This window comes from Lagopus muta, unplaced genomic scaffold (assembly GCF_023343835.1).
Source record: "Lagopus muta isolate bLagMut1 unplaced genomic scaffold, bLagMut1 primary scaffold_91, whole genome shotgun sequence".
Lineage (NCBI taxonomy): Eukaryota > Metazoa > Chordata > Aves > Galliformes > Phasianidae > Lagopus > Lagopus muta.
Genome location: NW_026040270.1, coordinates 224,736 through 241,556, shown reverse-complemented (window position 1 = coordinate 241,556; position 16,821 = coordinate 224,736). Strand labels below are relative to the sequence as shown.

The 16,821-nt window shown below is 59.5% G+C and overlaps 4 protein-coding genes and 1 long non-coding RNA gene across 9 annotated transcripts in view; 2 read left to right on the top strand and 3 right to left on the bottom strand.

Moving 5' to 3' along the window:
- LOC125687828 (uncharacterized) overlaps nucleotides 1–44 on the bottom strand; it is a 14,128-nt gene extending 14,084 nt beyond the window's left edge. The window contains 1 exon segment of the mRNA XM_048933110.1: nucleotides 40–44. Within this exon segment, the coding sequence (XP_048789067.1) occupies nucleotides 40–44 (5 nt within the window).
- A 1,034-nt stretch (nucleotides 45–1,078) lies between these two features.
- Nucleotides 1,079–1,803, top strand: THAP7 (THAP domain containing 7). The gene is given in 2 exon segments (XM_048933109.1): nucleotides 1,079–1,583; nucleotides 1,586–1,803. Coding segments are annotated over 2 exon segments (666 nt in total). The 3' UTR covers nucleotides 1,747–1,803.
- On the bottom strand, nucleotides 1,798–16,500 carry LOC125687819 (very long-chain acyl-CoA synthetase-like). The gene is made up of 10 exons (XM_048933102.1): nucleotides 15,964–16,500; nucleotides 9,042–9,251; nucleotides 8,383–8,541; nucleotides 7,604–7,728; nucleotides 7,328–7,522; nucleotides 5,368–5,458; nucleotides 5,038–5,236; nucleotides 4,850–4,951; nucleotides 2,911–3,034; nucleotides 1,798–2,544 (listed from the first exon to the last, which is right to left on the bottom strand). The coding sequence occupies exons 1-10, from the start codon at nucleotides 16,442–16,444 to the stop codon at nucleotides 2,368–2,370; spliced, it is 1,863 nt and encodes a 620-aa protein (XP_048789059.1). The 5' UTR covers nucleotides 16,445–16,500; the 3' UTR covers nucleotides 1,798–2,367.
- Nucleotides 3,206–4,630, top strand: LOC125687818 (uncharacterized). 4 transcript variants are annotated; one of them, XM_048933099.1, is made up of 4 exons: nucleotides 3,206–3,419; nucleotides 3,469–3,600; nucleotides 3,643–3,780; nucleotides 4,107–4,630. In XM_048933099.1, the coding sequence occupies exons 1-4, from the start codon at nucleotides 3,206–3,208 to the stop codon at nucleotides 4,628–4,630; spliced, it is 1,008 nt and encodes a 335-aa protein (XP_048789056.1). The 4 variants fall into 4 exon arrangements, with proteins under 4 accessions (XP_048789056.1, XP_048789058.1, XP_048789055.1 ...); XM_048933101.1 differs by lacking the exon at nucleotides 3,469–3,600 and having other exon boundaries at nucleotides 3,601–3,780; XM_048933098.1 differs by having other exon boundaries at nucleotides 3,469–3,774; nucleotides 4,101–4,630.
- Nucleotides 3,216–4,106, bottom strand: LOC125687820 (uncharacterized). 2 transcript variants are annotated; one of them, XR_007374422.1, is made up of 3 exons: nucleotides 3,915–4,106; nucleotides 3,324–3,774; nucleotides 3,216–3,275 (listed from the first exon to the last, which is right to left on the bottom strand). It is a non-coding gene; the product is annotated as an uncharacterized LOC125687820 (long non-coding RNA). The 2 variants fall into 2 exon arrangements; XR_007374423.1 differs by having other exon boundaries at nucleotides 3,463–3,774.
- Nucleotides 16,501–16,821: the final 321 nt, after the last annotated feature.

The window sequence follows — 16,821 nt, the reverse complement described above, 5'->3', positions numbered from 1 at the left end:
GTTATTGTGCCCCCCACCCCCATTATTTTCCCCCCTTACCCCATTATTGTCCCCCCCACCCCATTATTATCCCCCCTTACCCCGTTATTGTACCCCCCCGCCCCGTTATTGTACCCCCCACCCCGTTATTATACCCCTACCCCGCTATTATCCCCCCCCCGCCCCGTTATTATGCCCCCCTACCCCATTATTGTACCCCCCCACCCTGTTATTATCCCCCTGCCCCATTATTATCCCCCCCTTACCTCGTTATTGTACCCCCCCCGCCCCGTTGTTATGCCCCCCCACCCCGTTATTGTACCCCCCTGCCTCATTATTATCCCCCCTTACCCCGTTATTGTACCCCCCCTACCCCGCTGTTATGCCCCCTACCCCATTATTGTCCCCCCTACCCCCGTTATTATACCCCCCCCACCCCACTGTTATGCCCCCCCACCCCGCTATCGTGCCCCCCACCCCCGCTATCGTGCCCCCCACCCCGTTATCGTGCTCCCCTACCCCGTTATTGTACCCCCCCTACCCTGCTATTATGCCCCCCACCCTGTTATTGTACCCCCCACCCCCGTTATTATTCCCCACTACCCCATTATTGTACCCCCCCGCCCTGCTATTGTGCCCCCTACCCCGTTATTGTACCCCCCCTGCCCCATTATTATCCCCCCTTACCCCATTATTGTACCCCCCCACCCCGTGATTATCCCCCTACCCAGCCGTTATTGTGCCCCCCCACCCCATTATTGTGCCCCCCCACCCGTTATTATGCCCCCCTACCCGGTTATTATGCCCCCCCACCCCGTTATTGTACCCCCTACCCTGCTATTATGCCCCCCTACCCCATTATTGTACCCCCCCACCCCGTTATTATGCCCCCGCCCCATTATTATCCCCCTTTACCCCGCTATTGTGCCCCCTACCCCATTATTATACCCCTACCTCATTATTGTACCCCCCCACGCCGTTATTATGCCCCCCGCCCCATTGTTATCCCCCCTTACCCCGCTATTGTGCCCCCCCACCCCGCTATTATCCCCCCCCACCCCATTATTGTACCCCCCACCCCATTTAACCCCCAGCCTTCATGTCCTCCCCCCTTTATTTAACCCCCTGCCGCCGCATCTCCCCACACCATCCAACCCCTCTCCCACCGTGCCCCCATTATCACGTCCCCCCCACCCATTTTAACCTCTGGCCGTCACTTCTCTCCCCCACCACCACATTCTGCCCCCTCCTCATTTTACCCCCCCACTTCTACACCCCTACAGACGGGATCCCCCCACAACCCCCCCCGGTCCCTTCCTTCTCCACCGACGTCTCCTGCTTCCCCCGTGAAGGCGAAGACCCTGCTGGCGTCCCAGCACTTCCAGGCCCCTCGGGCGCCCGCGGTCATCTCCCAGACACCCTTTTGGTAACGACAGAAGAGGAAGAAACCATCACCCTCCCTGAAGAAGCCCCCCCTGGACCCCCCCGCCCCGTTTCTCCTTCTCTCTACATGCTGCGCTTGCCGCCGCCGGCCGGCGCCTACATCCAGAGCGAGCACAGCTACCAGGTGGGCAGCGCCTTGCTTTGGAAACGCCGTGCAGAAGCTGCTTGGATGCTCTGGATAAAGCCCAGAGGCAGCTCCAGGCCTGCAAACGTCGGGAGCAGAGGCTGAGGCTGAGGGTGGGTGAACTCCAACGGGAGCGCCGGGCCTTCCCCGAATGCCGCAGGACCCCCAAGGATCCTCAGCCGCTCAGCGGTGGACAGTGAGGGTGTAAATAGAGCACTTTTGGCCTTGTTTTGTTTTGTTTTTATGGGGGGGGGGGGGGGGAAAAAAAGGCAAAAAAAAGCAAGGGGGTCGGCTGGCATCCGGAGGCAAGGATTAAGGATGGCATTTCTCAGTTGGATTTTGCTCACCAGGAAGAATTGTTAGAAGGGAGAGTCGACCGAATTGGTGAGCTGATTGATGAGCGAGCCAACCTGCTTGGAGGTGCTTGGAACAGGAGATTGGGTGGAGGGAAATAAATCAGTTCTGTGTTGGATTTGTTGGGAGGGCAGAGTCGTCTCGGGGGCCCGGTGTGTTTGTAGGGCTGGCACCGAACGCCTTCCTGGCCATGGGGAGGGTTTGGGGGAGAAGCAGAAAACCATCTCTCATCAGCTCAGAGCTGATGTTGATCAGCATCAGTTCTGAGCTGGGAGCTCAGAAAACACCTCTCATCATCCAGGCATCCAGCTTGACCCGAATTACTGGAATTAAGCCTTTAATTTCTGGGTGAAAACGAGTGCTGCCATCAGCCTCTCGCCCTCATCGTGCGCCGGTGCTGTCAGAAATGATTCCCCCCCCCCAAAATTTGTCTGTGAAAACGATCAGCCGTGGCACAGCTCCTCCTCCTACAGGTTGAGGCTCCCATCCAGGATGTTGGCGTAGATGTTGGGGTTCATGGGCACGTAGGATTTTTTCACCTCGTCGCGGAAGAAGAGCGGGTCTGTGATGGCGTTGGGGTCAAAGCCTTCTTTGACCAGGTTGCCTTTGCATTGCTTGAAGGTCCCGGTGATCTCCAGGACGTCCTGTGGACATTGGTGGTGTCAGAAATGGGGGATTGATGGAGTTACCTGCATGGGGTGGCATCCGAAACGCGGGGGCTTTGGGGAAGATGCGGGACCCCCAACTTTTGGCCATCAGCACAGGGCCAAGATGCAGAAGTGGGTGACACCGCCATCGCAGGGGGGACCCAGGTGATGACGCCGTCAGCACAGGCTTAAAGGCAACAGCATCAGAACTACAGGAACCCAGAAGGCGTCATTGGTGACCAACGTTGATGCAGGGAGGCTCAGATAAAGGGAGGAGGGACCGCAGTGCTTTCCAAAGCTGGCATCGACACCACGGTTGGAAAGAGAGGCCCAGAGCCACACCTGGAGCGCGCCGGGGCTCACCTGGATCCGCACGAAGCGGGGTGCAGCGTAGATGGGCAGCGTGTCCCTGGTGAAGGCGTAGAGGCTCTGGCCATCGAAGCTCTGCCCGGGTTTCAGGCGCACGGCCGCCATGGCCGCACTTCCCCTCGCAGGCCTGCCGACAGCACCGGGAGTTCAGAGCGAGTTTGGCCAACTTGAGTCTTTGTTTTTGGATGGTGAGGTGCTGCCAAGTGCTTGGTTTTGGGGGGCTTTGTCCTGCTTTGGCCACCTCTGTGAGCGCGTAATTAAGGCGCCGCGCGTGTCCAAGATAACAAACATGGACGTGGAATGGAGTCCCCTTAGAGGCCACTTGTGGCCATTGATATGGAAATGGAGCCCCCTTGAACCTGGAGGCCCCTTGTGGCCATTGATGTGGAAATGGAGCCCCCTTGAACTTAGAGGCCATTTGTGGCCATTGATGTGGGAATGGAGCCCCCTTGAACTTAGAGGCCACTTGTGGCCATTGGTACAGAAATGGAGCCCCCTTAGAGGCCACTTGTGGCCATGGATGTGGAAATGGAGCCCCCCTTGAACTTAGAGGCCACTTGTGGCCATTGATATGGAAATGGAGCCCCCTTAGAGGCCACTTGTGGCCATTGGTACAGAAATGGAGTCCCCTTAGAGGCCACTTGTGGTCATTGGTACAGAAATGGAGCCCCCTTGAACTTAGAGGCCACTTGTGGCCATTGATATGGAAATGGAGTCCCCTTAGAGGCCACTTGTGGCCATTGGTGTGGAAATGGAGCCCCCTTGAACCTGGAGGCCACTTGTGGCCATTGATACAGAAATGGAGCCCCCTTAGAGGCCACTTGTGGCCATTGGTACAGAAATGGAGCCCCCTTGAACCTGGAGGCCACTTGTGGCCATGGATGTGGAAATGGAGTCCCCCTTGAATTTAGAGGCCTCTTGTGGCCCTTGATACAGAAATGGAGCCCCCCTTAGAGGCCATTTGTGGCCGTTGGTGTGGAAATGGAGCCCCCTTGAACCTGGAGGCCACTTGTGGCCATTGGTACAGAAATGGAGCCCCCTTGATCTTAGAGGCCACTTGTGGCCATTGGTGTGGAAATGGAGCCCCCTTGAACCTGGAGGCCACTTGTGGCCATTGGTACAGAAATGGAGCCCCCTTGATCTTAGAGGCCACTTGTGGCCATTGATGTGGGAATGGAGCCCCCTTAGAGGCCACTTGTGGCCATTGGTGTGGAAATGGAGCCCCCTTGAACCTGGAGGCCACTTGTGGCCATTGGTACAGAAATGGAGCCCCCTTGATCTTAGAGGCCACTTGTGGCCATTGGTGTGGAAATGGAGCCCCCTTGAATTTAGAGGCCACTTGTGGCCATTGGTACAAAAATGGAGCCCCCTTGAATTTAGAGGCCACTTGTGGCCATGGATGTGGAAATGGAGTCCCCTTGAACTTAGAGGCCACTTGTGGCCATTGATATGGAAATGGAGTCCCCTTAGAGGCCACTTGTGGCCGTTGGTGTGGAAATGGAGCCCCCTTGAACCTGGAGGCCACTTGTGGCCATTGGTACAGAAATGGAGCCCCCTTGAACTTAGAGGCCACTTGTGGCCATTGGTACAGAAATGGAGCCCCCTTGAACCTGGAGGCCACTTGTGGCCATTGGTACAGAAATGGAGCCCCCTTGAACCTGGAGGCCACTTGTGGCCATTGGTGTGGAAATGGAGTCGTGATGTGAATACGTGACGATGCTCTGCGGTCCTTTTGGGCAGCAGAGCCCTGTTTTACTCTCGATGGACCGCTGTGTGAACCCCAAACGACCCAATTGTGAACCCCAAACAACAGCAGGCTCCTATTTTGAGGCAGCAAGTCCTGCTTTAGCCTTCTTGGGGGGTTTTCTCAGCCCCACATGATGTGACTGAAGCATCACTGGGTCCCCGTTTTGGTCCCTGCGCTGCCTGGTACTCACCTGGCACAGCCACCCCATAGACGTTGACCTCTTGGATGAAATCCACCATGGCCAGAGTGGCCTCCACTTCTGTCGTAGCCACGTTCTCACCTTTCCAGCTACGGAAGCAAAAGGGATCGAAGCTGTGAGGAGGATATTTGGGCTGGGAAATGGCATTTGCCCCATAGGTGCAAGAAGGAATTACCGGAAGGTGTCCCCGACGCGGTCCTGGAAATAGAGGAATCTCTCATGGTCCATCACGAGGAGGTCGCCGCTGTTGAAGAAGGCATCGCCTTTCACAAAGACGTCCCTCAAAATCTTCTTTTCCGTCTTCTGGGAATCGCCCGCGTAGCCGTGGAAAGGGGTGTTGGAGGTGATTTTGATGACCAGCAGCCCCGTCTCACCTTGGGGGAGAGGAAAGGAGGATTTGGGGCCAGGCAGCTCTTGCTGGAGGACGTCGTATCTGCGCCCTGTAAGCAATGCTGCTCTTTGGTGCCTTTCTGGTGGCTCCTTTTGTCACCAAGGCTCTTCTTACCGGGCTGGACGCGGATGCAGAATCCATCTTGGTTGCGTACAGCTTCATCCTGCTCCACGTTGTACCTGATGAGCTCAAAGCCAGTGAAAACCTGCAGGGCAGAGGAGAAACGGAGGCTGAGTGAGAAGAGAACAACAGGATGCAGAAATGAGCAACAAAACGTCGCTGCTTCCAGCCCAGCTCCACCGTTTGCTCATTAAAACTCAGCCCCTCCTTCCTCCCTCCATCCAATCCCAAAATCTTATGTAATTTTGTTATTAAATCTGAAACAACGGCCTTTTAAATGAGGTTTAATCCAATATAATCGGCTTCACTGCGCCTTTTGAAATCGAATCGCTGTGGGACAGCGCTGAGACCCGGAACCATGGGAGAAGAGTGGAAAGTCCCTTTTATTGTAGCTTTTAGCTCAATGGACCGGTGGATGGAGACCAAGAGTTGACACCAGGATGTCCTGCGTTCCTTGTAGGAAACCTGACTTGTAGGATGAGTTCCTTATAGGAAACCCGACTTGTAGGATGAGTTCCTTGTAGGAAACCTGACTTGTAGGATGAGTTCCTTGTAGGAAACCTGACTTGTAGGATGAGTTCCTTGTAGGAAACCCGACTTGTAGGATGAGTTCCTTGTAGGAAACCCGACTTGTAGGATGAGTTCCTTATAGGAAACCCGACTTGTAGGATGAGTTCCTTGTAGGAAACCTGACTTGTAGGATGAGTTCCTTGTAGGAAACCTGACTTGTAGGATGAGTTCCTTGTAGGAAACCCGACTTGTAGGATGAGTTCCTTATAGGAAACCCGACTTGTAGGATGAGTTCCTTGTAGGAAACCCGACTTGTAGGATGAGTTCCTTATAGGAAACCTGACTTGTAGGATGAGTTCCTTATAGGAAACCTGACCTGTAGGATGAGTTCCTTGTAGGAAACCTGACTTGTAGGATGAGTTCCTTATAGGAAACCTGACTTGTAGGATGAGTTCCTTATAGGAAACCTGACCTGTAGGATGAGTTCCTTGTAGGAAACCTGACTTGTAGGATGAGTTCCTTGTAGGAAACCTGACTTGTAGGATGAGTTCCTTATAGGAAACCTGACTTGTAGGATGAGTTCCTTGTAGGAAACCTGATTTGTAGGATGAGTTCCTTGTGGGAAAACCTGACTTGTAGGATGAGTTCCTTATAGGAAACCTGACTTATAGGATGAGTTCCTTATAGGAAACCTGACTTGTAGGATGAGTTCCTTGTAGGAAACCTGACTTGTAGGATGAGTTCCTTATAGGAAACCTGACTTGTAGGATGAGTTCCTTATAGGAAACCTGACTTGTAGGATGAGTTCCTTATAGGAAACCCGACTTGTAGGATGAGTTCCTTGTAGGAAACCTGATTTGTAGGATGAGTTCCTTGGAGGAAACCTGATTTGTAGGATGAGTTCCTTGGAGGAAACCTGACTTGTAGGATGAGTTCCTTATAGGAAACCTGACTTGTAGGATGAGTTCCTTATAGGAAACCTGACTTGTAGGATGAGTTCCTTGTAGGAAACCTGACTTATAGGACGAGTTCCTTGTAGGAAACCTGACTTGTAGGATGAGTTCCTTGTAGGAAACCTGACTTATAGGACGAGTTCCTTGTAGGAAACCTAACTTATAGGACGAGTTCCTTGTAGGAAACCCAACTTGTAGGATGAGTTCCTTGTAGGAAACCCGACTTGTAGGATGAGTTCCTTATAGGAAACCCAACTTGTAGGATGAGTTCCTTGTAGGAAACCTGACTTGTAGGATGAGTTCCTTATAGGAAACCCAACTTATAGGCGAGTTCCTTGTAGGAAACCCAACTTGTAGGACGATCTTAGCTGCCCCAGATTGGCCACTACAAGAAGGGCAATGCAGAAGCCCCCGCTCTTGCACCAACCCAACTCAATGGAGCGTTGGCACCCCCCATTGACCAGCATTTGTCCCTTCCATCGCCAGCTCACCTTGAGGAACACGTTGGCCCTTCCCACGGCCCCGATCTTTCCGGTGTAGTTGATGAAGCCAGCGTTGCCTTCGGTGGCCCCATAGAATTCACTGATGGAGACGGGGCCGAAGCGCTGCAGGAACTCCTTCCACACCGCCGCCCTCATGCCGTTGCCGATGGCCAAACGCACGCCGTGCTCCCGGTCGTTGGCCCGCTGCGAAGGAAAGCAACATCTCAGCATCTGCCCCCACGCTTTCGAGTTCCCCCCCCCTGTTTGAATTCAGCAGGGCTTTACCTTGGGGGAGTTGCAGAGGTAGCGCATGAGCTCCCCCACGTACTGGATGACGGTGACGTTGTAGCGGCGGCAGTCGTCCCAAAACTGGGAGGCGGAGAATTTGGCTCGCAGGGCGCAGGTGGCTCCTATGGGAACACAGGGAGGTGGCTGTTCCCTTTTTTCTCTCTTTTACCTTTTCCTTCATCCATCCTTTCCTTGCTCTTCCATCTGCTCGCTCCCATATTGGCGCAGTTGGGTCGGGTCATGGTTGGACTCCATGATCTTTAAGGTCTTGCCCAACCTGAGCGATTCTGTGTCCACCCAACATCTACAGTCTCTCATTTTCTGTCATCTTTTGCATTCCTCTTTCATTTTCCATTCTGTTTTTCCCTTTATCTGCCAATCCATCCCTCACTGCTCCCTGTATCCCTATAGGTGACCACCTTTCTTCCCTCCTTCCTGTTCATCACCCCCTCATCCCATCTCTGCGCCACGCTGATCCATCTCCATTGAAACATCCCCCCCTCCTTCCCCAGCAAGCATCCGTCCACCTCTAAGAAATACACAGCATCATGAAGCAGCCATCCACCTCCACCTGTCTGTCCCCAAATCTGTCCGTCTGTCCTCCAACCAGCTCCCTACAACCCATCCCTCTGTGTGGACGCAGCTCCTCTTCCTTTTCACCCCTCTCTCCTTCCTCTTGCCTTCTCCCCACGCGTTTCCCCCTCTGTCCATCCCTCTCAGCCCTGTCTTGCTGTCTTCACACCGGCCAGCCCCCCCATGGGCCGTGGGGCACATACCGACCTCGAGGCAGCCTCCCACCCCGATGAGGAGCCCAGCCGAGTGGTAGAGCGGCAGCGTCGTGTAGACGACGTCGTTTTCTCGTAGGCCGCACATCCGCGCCAGGTTGGCCACCATCATCACCTTCATCTCTGTGATCACCGCAGCTTTGGGCAGCCCTGGGGGTGGGAAATGTGCCGGTTGGAGGCGCCGTGGAGGAAGGGAGGCTCTGGAATAGGGGTGAAGGTGGGGGGGTCTTCTTTCCTGGAGGGCTTTAGAGCCTTGCTGAGAGCCGTGGGGAAGCTGGTGCAGATGGATCTGTGTGTGTTGGGATCTTGGTGATGCGGTTGGGCTGGGGAGGTTCTGGCCTCTCTGCCCCAATGCGAACACGGAGGCTCCCCATTCCTCACAACACCCAACGCGTGGGGCGCAGCCAAGAGGAACCTGACCCAGATGGACTCACAATGATCACAGAATCAATTATAGGGCTTGGAAGGGAACCTCCAGAGATCATCAAATCCAACCCCCCCCCCTTCCAAGGGTCAAAGTTGGAACAGCGACCCCTCAAAACCCCTCTTCATCTCCCCAGGATCCACCAGGGGCTCCGGCCCTCACCCACGGCACCCAAACCCTGAAGAAGACACCCAGATGAGGAGACCCCCCCCTCCTAGGGGCTCACCAGTGGTGCCAGAGGTGTAGATGTAGAGGGCTTTGGAGTTGTGTGCGGTGTTGGCGCGGTGCTGGTCGGGTATCGGCTCGTCAGAAGCAGCCTCGATGGAGGGCAGCAGAGCCTCAACCCCCGGCGTGGGCGACGCGGAGCTCAGATAGAAGACGCGGACGCCTTCCTTCTTCAGGTCAGGCAGCACCTCTTCCACAGCGGCCCGGAGCTCTGCGGGATGGGGGACACCAAGGTGAGGAGGTCCCCAAATGGGGACCCTGGTCACGATAGGCGCCCGTCACGATTTGGACCCCCAAAAATCCCCTCCAGGCGATCGATGGAACCTCGACGGTGCACCCAGGGCAGCGAGGATGGGGTCCTCAAAGATCCCCAAGGGTCGCCTGATGGATCCCAGCTGTTGTGTCCTGACTGCTTGCACCCCAGGGTGCTGAGGGTGGGGTTCCCTGCTGATCCCAGATGGGCACCCCGGTGGATTGGATGGATGGGGGTGAAGTGGGGACCCCAAGGATCCTCGCTGGGCTCCGGATGCAACCCTAAAAGGACCCCGAAGTGCCCTTCATCTGCATCAGACGGGCAGCTGAGACCCAAGGATCCCAACTGGGCGCCCCAACAGGACCTGCACCCACGTGGGCGCCCTGAGCCCCCCAAGTGGGCACCCTGAGATCCCCCAGATAGGCACCCCATGTGGGCACCCTGAGCCCCCCAAGTGGGCACCCTGAGCCCCCCACGTGGGCACCCTGAGATCCCCCAGACAGGCACCCCATGTGGGCACCCAAGCGGGCACCATGAGCACCCAAGTGGGCACCCAGAGCACCCATGTGGCCACCCTGAGGACCCCAAAGGGCACCAGATGCACCCCAGGTGGGCACCCTGAGCACCCAAGTGAGCACCCTGAGCACCCAAGCGGGCACCATGAGCACCCATGTGGGCACCCTGAGCACCCCAAGTGGGCACCCTGAGCCCCCCAAACGGGCACCCTGAGCCCCCCACGTGGGCACCCTGAGCACCCAAGTGGGCACCCAGAGCACCCAAAACGGGCACCCCTGAGCACCCATGTGAGCACCCTGAGCACCCATGTGAGCACCCTGAGCCCCCCAGGTGAGCACCCTGAGCACCCAAACAGGCACCCTGAGCACCCCAATGAGCACCCTGAGCCACCCAAGTGGGCTCCCTGAGCACCCAAATGGGCACCCTGAGCACCCAAGCGGGCACCCTGAGCACCCAAATGAGCACCCTGAGCCCCCCAAGTGGGCACCCTGAGCCCCCCAAACAGGCACCCCATGTGGGCACCCATGTGAGCACCCTGAGCACCCCCAAACGGGCACCCTGAGCACCCCAATGAGCACCCTGAGCCCGCCATGTGGGCACCCTGAGCACCCATGTGGGCACCCTGAGCCCCCCAAGTGGTCAACCTGAGCCCCGCATGTGGGCACTCTGATCAGCCAAACGGGCACCCTGAGCACCCCACGTGGGCACCCTGAGCAACCAAACCGGCACCCTGAGCACCCACGTGGGCACCCTGAGCACCCAAATGGGCACCCTGAGGACCCAAACGGGCACCCTAAGCACCCATGTGGGCACCCTGAGATCCCCCAAAGGGGCACCCTGAGCACCCCAAGTGGGCACCCTGAGCACCCATGTGAGCACCCTGAGCCCCCCAGGTGAGCACCCTGAGCACCCAAACAGGCACCCTGAGCCCCCCAAGCGGGCACCCTGAGCACCCATGTGGCCACCCTGAGCCCCCCAAACGGGCACCCTGAGGTCCCCAAACGGGCACCCTGAGCCCCCCAAGTGGGCACCCTGAGATCCCCCAAAGGGGCACCCTGAGATCTCTCAAACGGGCACCCTGAGCCCCCCAAGTGGGCACCCTGAGCACCCAAACGAGCAACCTGAGCACCCAAATGGGCACCCTGAGCACCCCAATGAGCACCCTGAGCACCCAAGTGGGCACCCTGAGATCCCCCAAACAGGCATCCTGAGCACCCAAACGGGCACCCTGAGCACCCAAGCAGGCACCCTGAGCACCCATGTGGCCACCCTGAGCCCCCCAAACGGGCACCCTGAGCACCCCACGTGGGCACCCTGAGCACCCAGGTGGGCACCCTGAGCACCCAAAGGGGCACCCTGAGGTCCCCAAACAGGCACCCTGAGCCCCCCAAGTGGGCACCCTGAGATCCCCCAAACAGGCACCCTGAGCCCCCCAAGTGAGCACCGTGAGCACCCCCAAAACGGGCACCCTGAGCACCCATGTGGGCACCCTGAGCCCCCCAAGTGGGCACCCTGAGCACCCAAACGAGCAACCTGAGCACCCAAATGGGCACCCTGAGCCCCCCAAACGGGCACCCTGAGCCCCCCATGTGGGCACCCTGAGCACCCCAATGAGCACCCTGAGGCCCCCAAGTGGGCACCCTGAGATCTCCCAAACAGTCACCCTGAGCACCCCAATGAGCACCCTGAGCACCCAAGTGGGCACCCTGAGCCCCCCAAGCGGGCACCCTGAGATCCCCCAGACAGGCACCCCATGTGGGCACCCATGTGGGCACCCTGAGCACCCAAATGGGCACCCTGAGCCCCCCAAGTGGGCACCCTGAGCACCCAAACGGGCACCCTGAGCCCCCAAGTGGGCACCCTGAGCACCCAAACGGGCACCATGAGCACCCAAGTGGGCACCCTGAGCACCCAAACGGGCACCCTGAGCACCCCACGTGGGCACCCTGAGATCCCCCAGACAGGCACCCATGTGAGCACCCTGAGCCCCCCAAGTGAGCACCCTGAGCCCCCCCAAACAGACACCCTGAGCACCCAAACGGGCACCCTGAGATCCCCCAAAGGGGCCCCCTGAGCACCCAAACGAGCAACCTGAGCACCCATGTGGGAACCCTGAGCACCCCAATGAGCACCCTGAGGCCCCCAAGTGGGCACCCTGAACACCCCATGTGGGCACCCTGAGCCCCCCAAGTGGGCACCCTGAGCACCCAAACGGGCACCCTGAGCCCCCCAAGTGGGCGCCCTGAGCACCTCAAGTGGGCTCCCTGAGCACCCATGTGGCCACCCTGAGCACCCAAACAGGCACCCTGAGCCCCCCAAGTGGGCACCCTGAGATCCCCCAAACAGTCACCCTGAGCACCCCAAGCGGGCACCCTGAGCCCCCCATGTGGGCACCCTGAGCACCCATGTGGGCACCCTGAGCCCCCCAAGTGGTCAACCTGAGCCCCCCATGTGGGCACCCTGATCAGCCAAACGGGCACCCTGAGCACCCAAGTGGGCACCCTGAGGACCCCAAAGGGCACCAGATGCAACCCAGGTGGGCACCCTGAGCACCCAAACGGGCACCCTGAGCCCCCCAAGTGAGCACCATGAGCACCCCAAAACGGGCACCCTGAGCACCCATGTGGCCACCCTGAGCACCCAAGCAGGCACCCTGAGATCCCCCAAAGGGGCACCCTGAGCCCCCCAAGTGGCCACCTTGAGCACCCAAGTGGGCACCCTGAGCACCCCAAACGGGCACCCTGAGCCCCCAAACGGGCACCCTGAGCCCCCCAAGTGGGCACCCTGAGCACCCAAACGAGCAACCTGAGCCCCCCAAGTGGGCACCCTGAGCACCCAAGTGGGCACCCTGAGATCCCCCAGACAGGCACCCCATGTGGGCACCCATGTGAGCACCCTGAGCCCCCCAAGTGGGCACCCTGAGCACCCAAATGGGCACCCTGAGCACCCAAGTGGGCTCCCTGAGCCCCCCCAAACAGGCACCCTGAGCACCCCAAGTGGGCACCCTGAGATCCCCCAGACAGGCACCCTGAGCCCCCCATGTGAGCACCCTGAGCCCCCCAAACGGGCACCCTGAGCACACCAATGAGCACCCTGAGCCCCCCAAGTGGGCACCCTGAGCACCCAAGTGGGCACCCTGAGATCCCCCAGACAGGCACCCCATGTGGGCACCCATGTGAGCACCCTGAGCCCCCCAAGTGGGCACCCTGAGCACCCAAATGGGCACCCTGAGCACCCAAGTGGGCTCCCTGAGCCCCCCCAAACAGGCACCCTGAGCACCCCAAGTGGGCACCCTGAGATCCCCCAGACAGGCACCCCATGTGGGCACCCATGTGGGCACCCTGAGCACCCAAACAGGCACCCTGAGCACCCATGTGGCCACCCTGAGGACCCCAAACGGGCACCCTGAGCACCCACATGGGCACCCTGAGATCTCTCAAATGGGCACCCTGAGCCCCCCAAGTGGGCACCCTGAGCACCCAAATGGGCACCCTGAGGACCCAAACGGGCACCCTGAGCACCCATGTGGGCACCCTGAGCACCCATGTGAGCACCCTGAGCCCCCCAGGTGAGCACCCTGAGCACCCAAACGGGCACCCTGAGCCCCCCACGTGGGCACCTTGAGCACCCAAACGGGCACCATGAGCACCCAAGTGGGCACCCTGAGATCCCCAAGACAGGCACCCATGTGAGCACCCTGAGCCCCCCAAGTGAGCACCCTGAGCCCCCCAAACGGGCACCCTGAGGTCCCCAAACGGGCACCCTGAGCCCCCCAAGTGGGCACCCTGAGATCCCCCTAAGGGGCACCCTGAGATCTCTCAAACGGGCACCCTGAGCCCCCCATGTGGGCACCCTGAGGACCCCAAAGGGCACCAGATGCAACCCAGGTGGGCACCCTGAGCACCCAAACGGGCACCCTGAGCCCCCCAAGTGAGCACCATGAGCACCCCAAGTGAGCACCCTGAGCACCCACATGGGCACCCTAAGATCTCTCAAATGGGCACCCTGAGCCCCCCAAGTGGGCACCCTGAGCCCCCCACGTGGGCACCCTGAGCCCCCCAAACGGGCACCCTGAGCACCCCAATGAGCACCCTGAGGCCCCCAAGTGGGCACCCTGAGATCCCCCAAAGGGGCACCCTGAGATCTCTCAAACGGGCACCCTAAGCCCCCCATGTGGGCACCCTGAGCCCCCCAAGTGGGCACCCTGAGATCCCCCAAAGGGGCACCCTGAGATCTCTCAAACGGGCACCCTAAGCCCCCCATGTGGGCACCCTGAGCCCCCCAAGTGGGCACCCTGAGCACCCAAACGAGCAACCTGAGCACCCAAATGGGCACCCTGAGCCCCCCAAACGGGCACCCTGAGATCCCCCAAGTGGGCACCCTGAGCCCCCCAAGTGGCCACCTTGAGCACCCAAGTGGGCACCCTGAGCACCCCAAACGAGCAACCTGAGCACCCAAATGGGCACCCTGAGCCCTCCATGTGGGCACCCTGAGATCCCCCAAACAGGCACCCTGAGCCCCCCAAGTGAGCACCGTGAGCACCCCAAAACGGGCACCCTGAGCACCCATGTGGCCACCCTGAGCCCCCCAAGAGGGCACCCTGAGCACCCAAGTGGGCACCCTGAGCCCCCCATGTGGGCACCCTGAGCCCCCCAAGTGGGCACCCTGAGCACCCAAACGAGCAACCTGAGCACCCAAATGGGCACCCTGAGCCCCCCAAACGGGCACCCTGAGCACCCCAATGAGCACCCTGAGCACCCAAGTGGGCACCCTGAGCCCCCCAAGCGGGCACCCTGAGGTCCCCCAAACGGGCACCGTGAGCACCCCAAGTGGGCACCCTGAGATCCCCCAGACAGGCACCCCATGTGGGCACCCATGTGGGCACCCTGAGCCCCCCATGTGGGCACCCTGAGCCCCCCAAACAGGCACCCTGAGCACCCCACGTGGGCACCCTGAGGACCCAAACGGGCACCCTGAGCACCCAAGCAGGCACCCTGAGATCCCCCAAAGGGGCACCCTGAGCCCCCCAAGTGGGCACCCTGAGCACCCCAAGTGGGCACCCTGAGATCCCCCAGACAGGCACCCATGTGAGCACCCTGAGCCCCCAAAGTGAGCACCGTGAGCACCCAAACGGGCACCCTGAGCCCCCCAATGAGCACCCTGAGCCCCCCAAGTGAGCACCCTGAGCCCCCCAGTTGTGCCTCCCGTCCTGCTGTGCGCACACCGATTTTCTTCTGCACCCCAAACCGTCACCCATGCGATGCAAACCAAAGGACCTTCGGCCCCGCTAATGACCTGGGCAATAATTAACCCACAGCCTTGGAGGCACCCAGGTCCCCTCGCAGGGCCCGGGGGGCTGCTCACGAGCGTGCAAAGGGCAGCGCACACGGCTGCAGCCGCTCCTGGGCGTGCAAACAAGCGGCCCCACGTGAGCTGCCTTCTCTCACGCTTGCACAAACAGCTCCCACCCAGCCTCAATGCCTGCAGGTGTGCAAATTTGCACGGCCACCGGCGTGCAAGGATGCACACAGACGCTGCTGCCAGCCGTGCCAATGCGTGCAGGGACGCTTGGCAGCTGTGCAGGCACGTGGATGGAGGCGCTGGCACGGAAATGCACACGGAGGCACCAGCACACGTGTGGATGTTTGCAGGGACGCTGACTCACGTTGCTGATACACAGAGGTGCACCGACACTGGAATCCATGCAAATCCATGTGTGAGCACCAACACGGGTGCAGGCACCGATCGCACACGCGTGTGCAGCTGCTTGCGTGCACCGGTGGTGACATGCGTGATAAATGCATGTGTGGGCATCAAGGCTGTGTGCTGAGGCGTGTAACCATGCAGGGACGCTGACACGCGTGGCAAGTGCATGCACATGCGTGTGCGAGTTCATGCGTGGAGAGCAGCAGGCCTTGCAGTGTCACTGCATGGACACCAACATGCACAGACAGCAGCAGACACAGGATTGGATGTGTGCAAGCCATGCAAGCATGCAAGGGGCGATGGCACATGCAAGCACACGCGTGCAGCAACTGATGTGTATAAATCCATGCATGGAAGATGCACAGCAACATGGAGACCCGTCCCAAAGGCAGGCAGCCAATGGTGCAGCCCTGCAGCCTGGCACGCAGCCCCCAGCCCCATCACTCACCACTGCAGCTGAGCAGGATGTCAGCCCTGGCGGCGCTCCTTGCGTGCAGCAGCGCGCGGCCGCGCACGTTGCAGTTGAGGCAGGCCATGGCGCAGCCCAGCTTGGCCAACGCCAACCACGTCCAGACGTAGGCAGGCAGGTTGGGGAGAAAAACGGCCACCGTTTGACCCGGCTGCAAACCCAAACGCAGGGCGAAGACGCGAGCGGCGCGGTTGCTCCTCCGTTCCACGTCCCCAAAGGTGTGCACCTCATCCTGGAACAGCAGCAGGGGGTGATGGGGTCGGCGTCGAGCGTGGCTTTGGAAAACCTGCAGCAGGGTGACGGGAGGCCGGCGGGACAAACGCCAGCGGCAGCGCAGGGCTGTGCTCAATATATTCACAAAGGCTCCCAGGTCAGCCCATAGGAAGGGGAACCAGCTGCCTTGAAGCAGCAGCAGCAGCAGCAGCAGCCCGGCCGCGGCTGCCACCAGCACAGCCAGCATGGTTCTGTGGGATCAAGGTCCAACCGCGCGCACCTTGCCCTGCCTGCTCTGCGATTGGATTGCAGTGCTTGCTTTCCTTTTATTTGGTTTGTTTTCTGTACCCTTTTGCTTCTTTTTTGTTGTTGTTGTTGTTCCTTTCCCAGCGGCTCGAGGGCGGCTTGCATCACTGCGTTGCTCAGCCTCACATCCACCCTCCTGCTGGGTTTCCTGGGGTTGCACCTCCTGATCCGCTATGGACACAGCACAGCTCTGGCCGCCTCCTGTCAGCCTGTCCCTCCGTCCTGCAGCCTGTCTGTCCATCTCTCCACCTACTCTCCCTATCCGTCTGTCTGTCCTCCCAGCCCCAAACCCTCCACATGGGTCCCCAGATCCTTTGC

What these genes read in the sequence shown, in the direction of transcription:
- LOC125687819 (XM_048933102.1), bottom strand. Translation starts at nt 16,444, where the DNA reads ATGCTGGCTGTGCTGGTGGCAGCCGCGGCCGGGCTGCTGCTGCTGCTG. An exon ending in CGCGTCGGGGACACCTTCCG is followed by an intron (nt 4,952 to 5,037) that starts GTAATTCCTTCT and finishes TTGCTTCCGTAG; the next exon opens with CTGGAAAGGTGAGAACGTGG. An exon ending in GGGGTGGCTGTGCCAGGTGA is followed by an intron (nt 3,035 to 4,849) that starts GTACCAGGCAGC and finishes CAGGCCTGCGAG; the next exon opens with GGGAAGTGCGGCCATGGCGG.
- LOC125687818 (XM_048933098.1), top strand. Translation starts at nt 3,206, where the DNA reads ATGGACGTGGAATGGAGTCCCCTTAGAGGCCACTTGTGGCCATTGATA. An exon ending in GAAATGGAGCCCCCTTAGAG is followed by an intron (nt 3,420 to 3,468) that starts GCCACTTGTGGC and finishes TTGAACTTAGAG; the next exon opens with GCCACTTGTGGCCATTGATA. An exon ending in GAAATGGAGCCCCCTTGAAC is followed by an intron (nt 3,775 to 4,100) that starts CTGGAGGCCACT and finishes AATGGAGCCCCC; the next exon opens with TTAGAGGCCACTTGTGGCCA.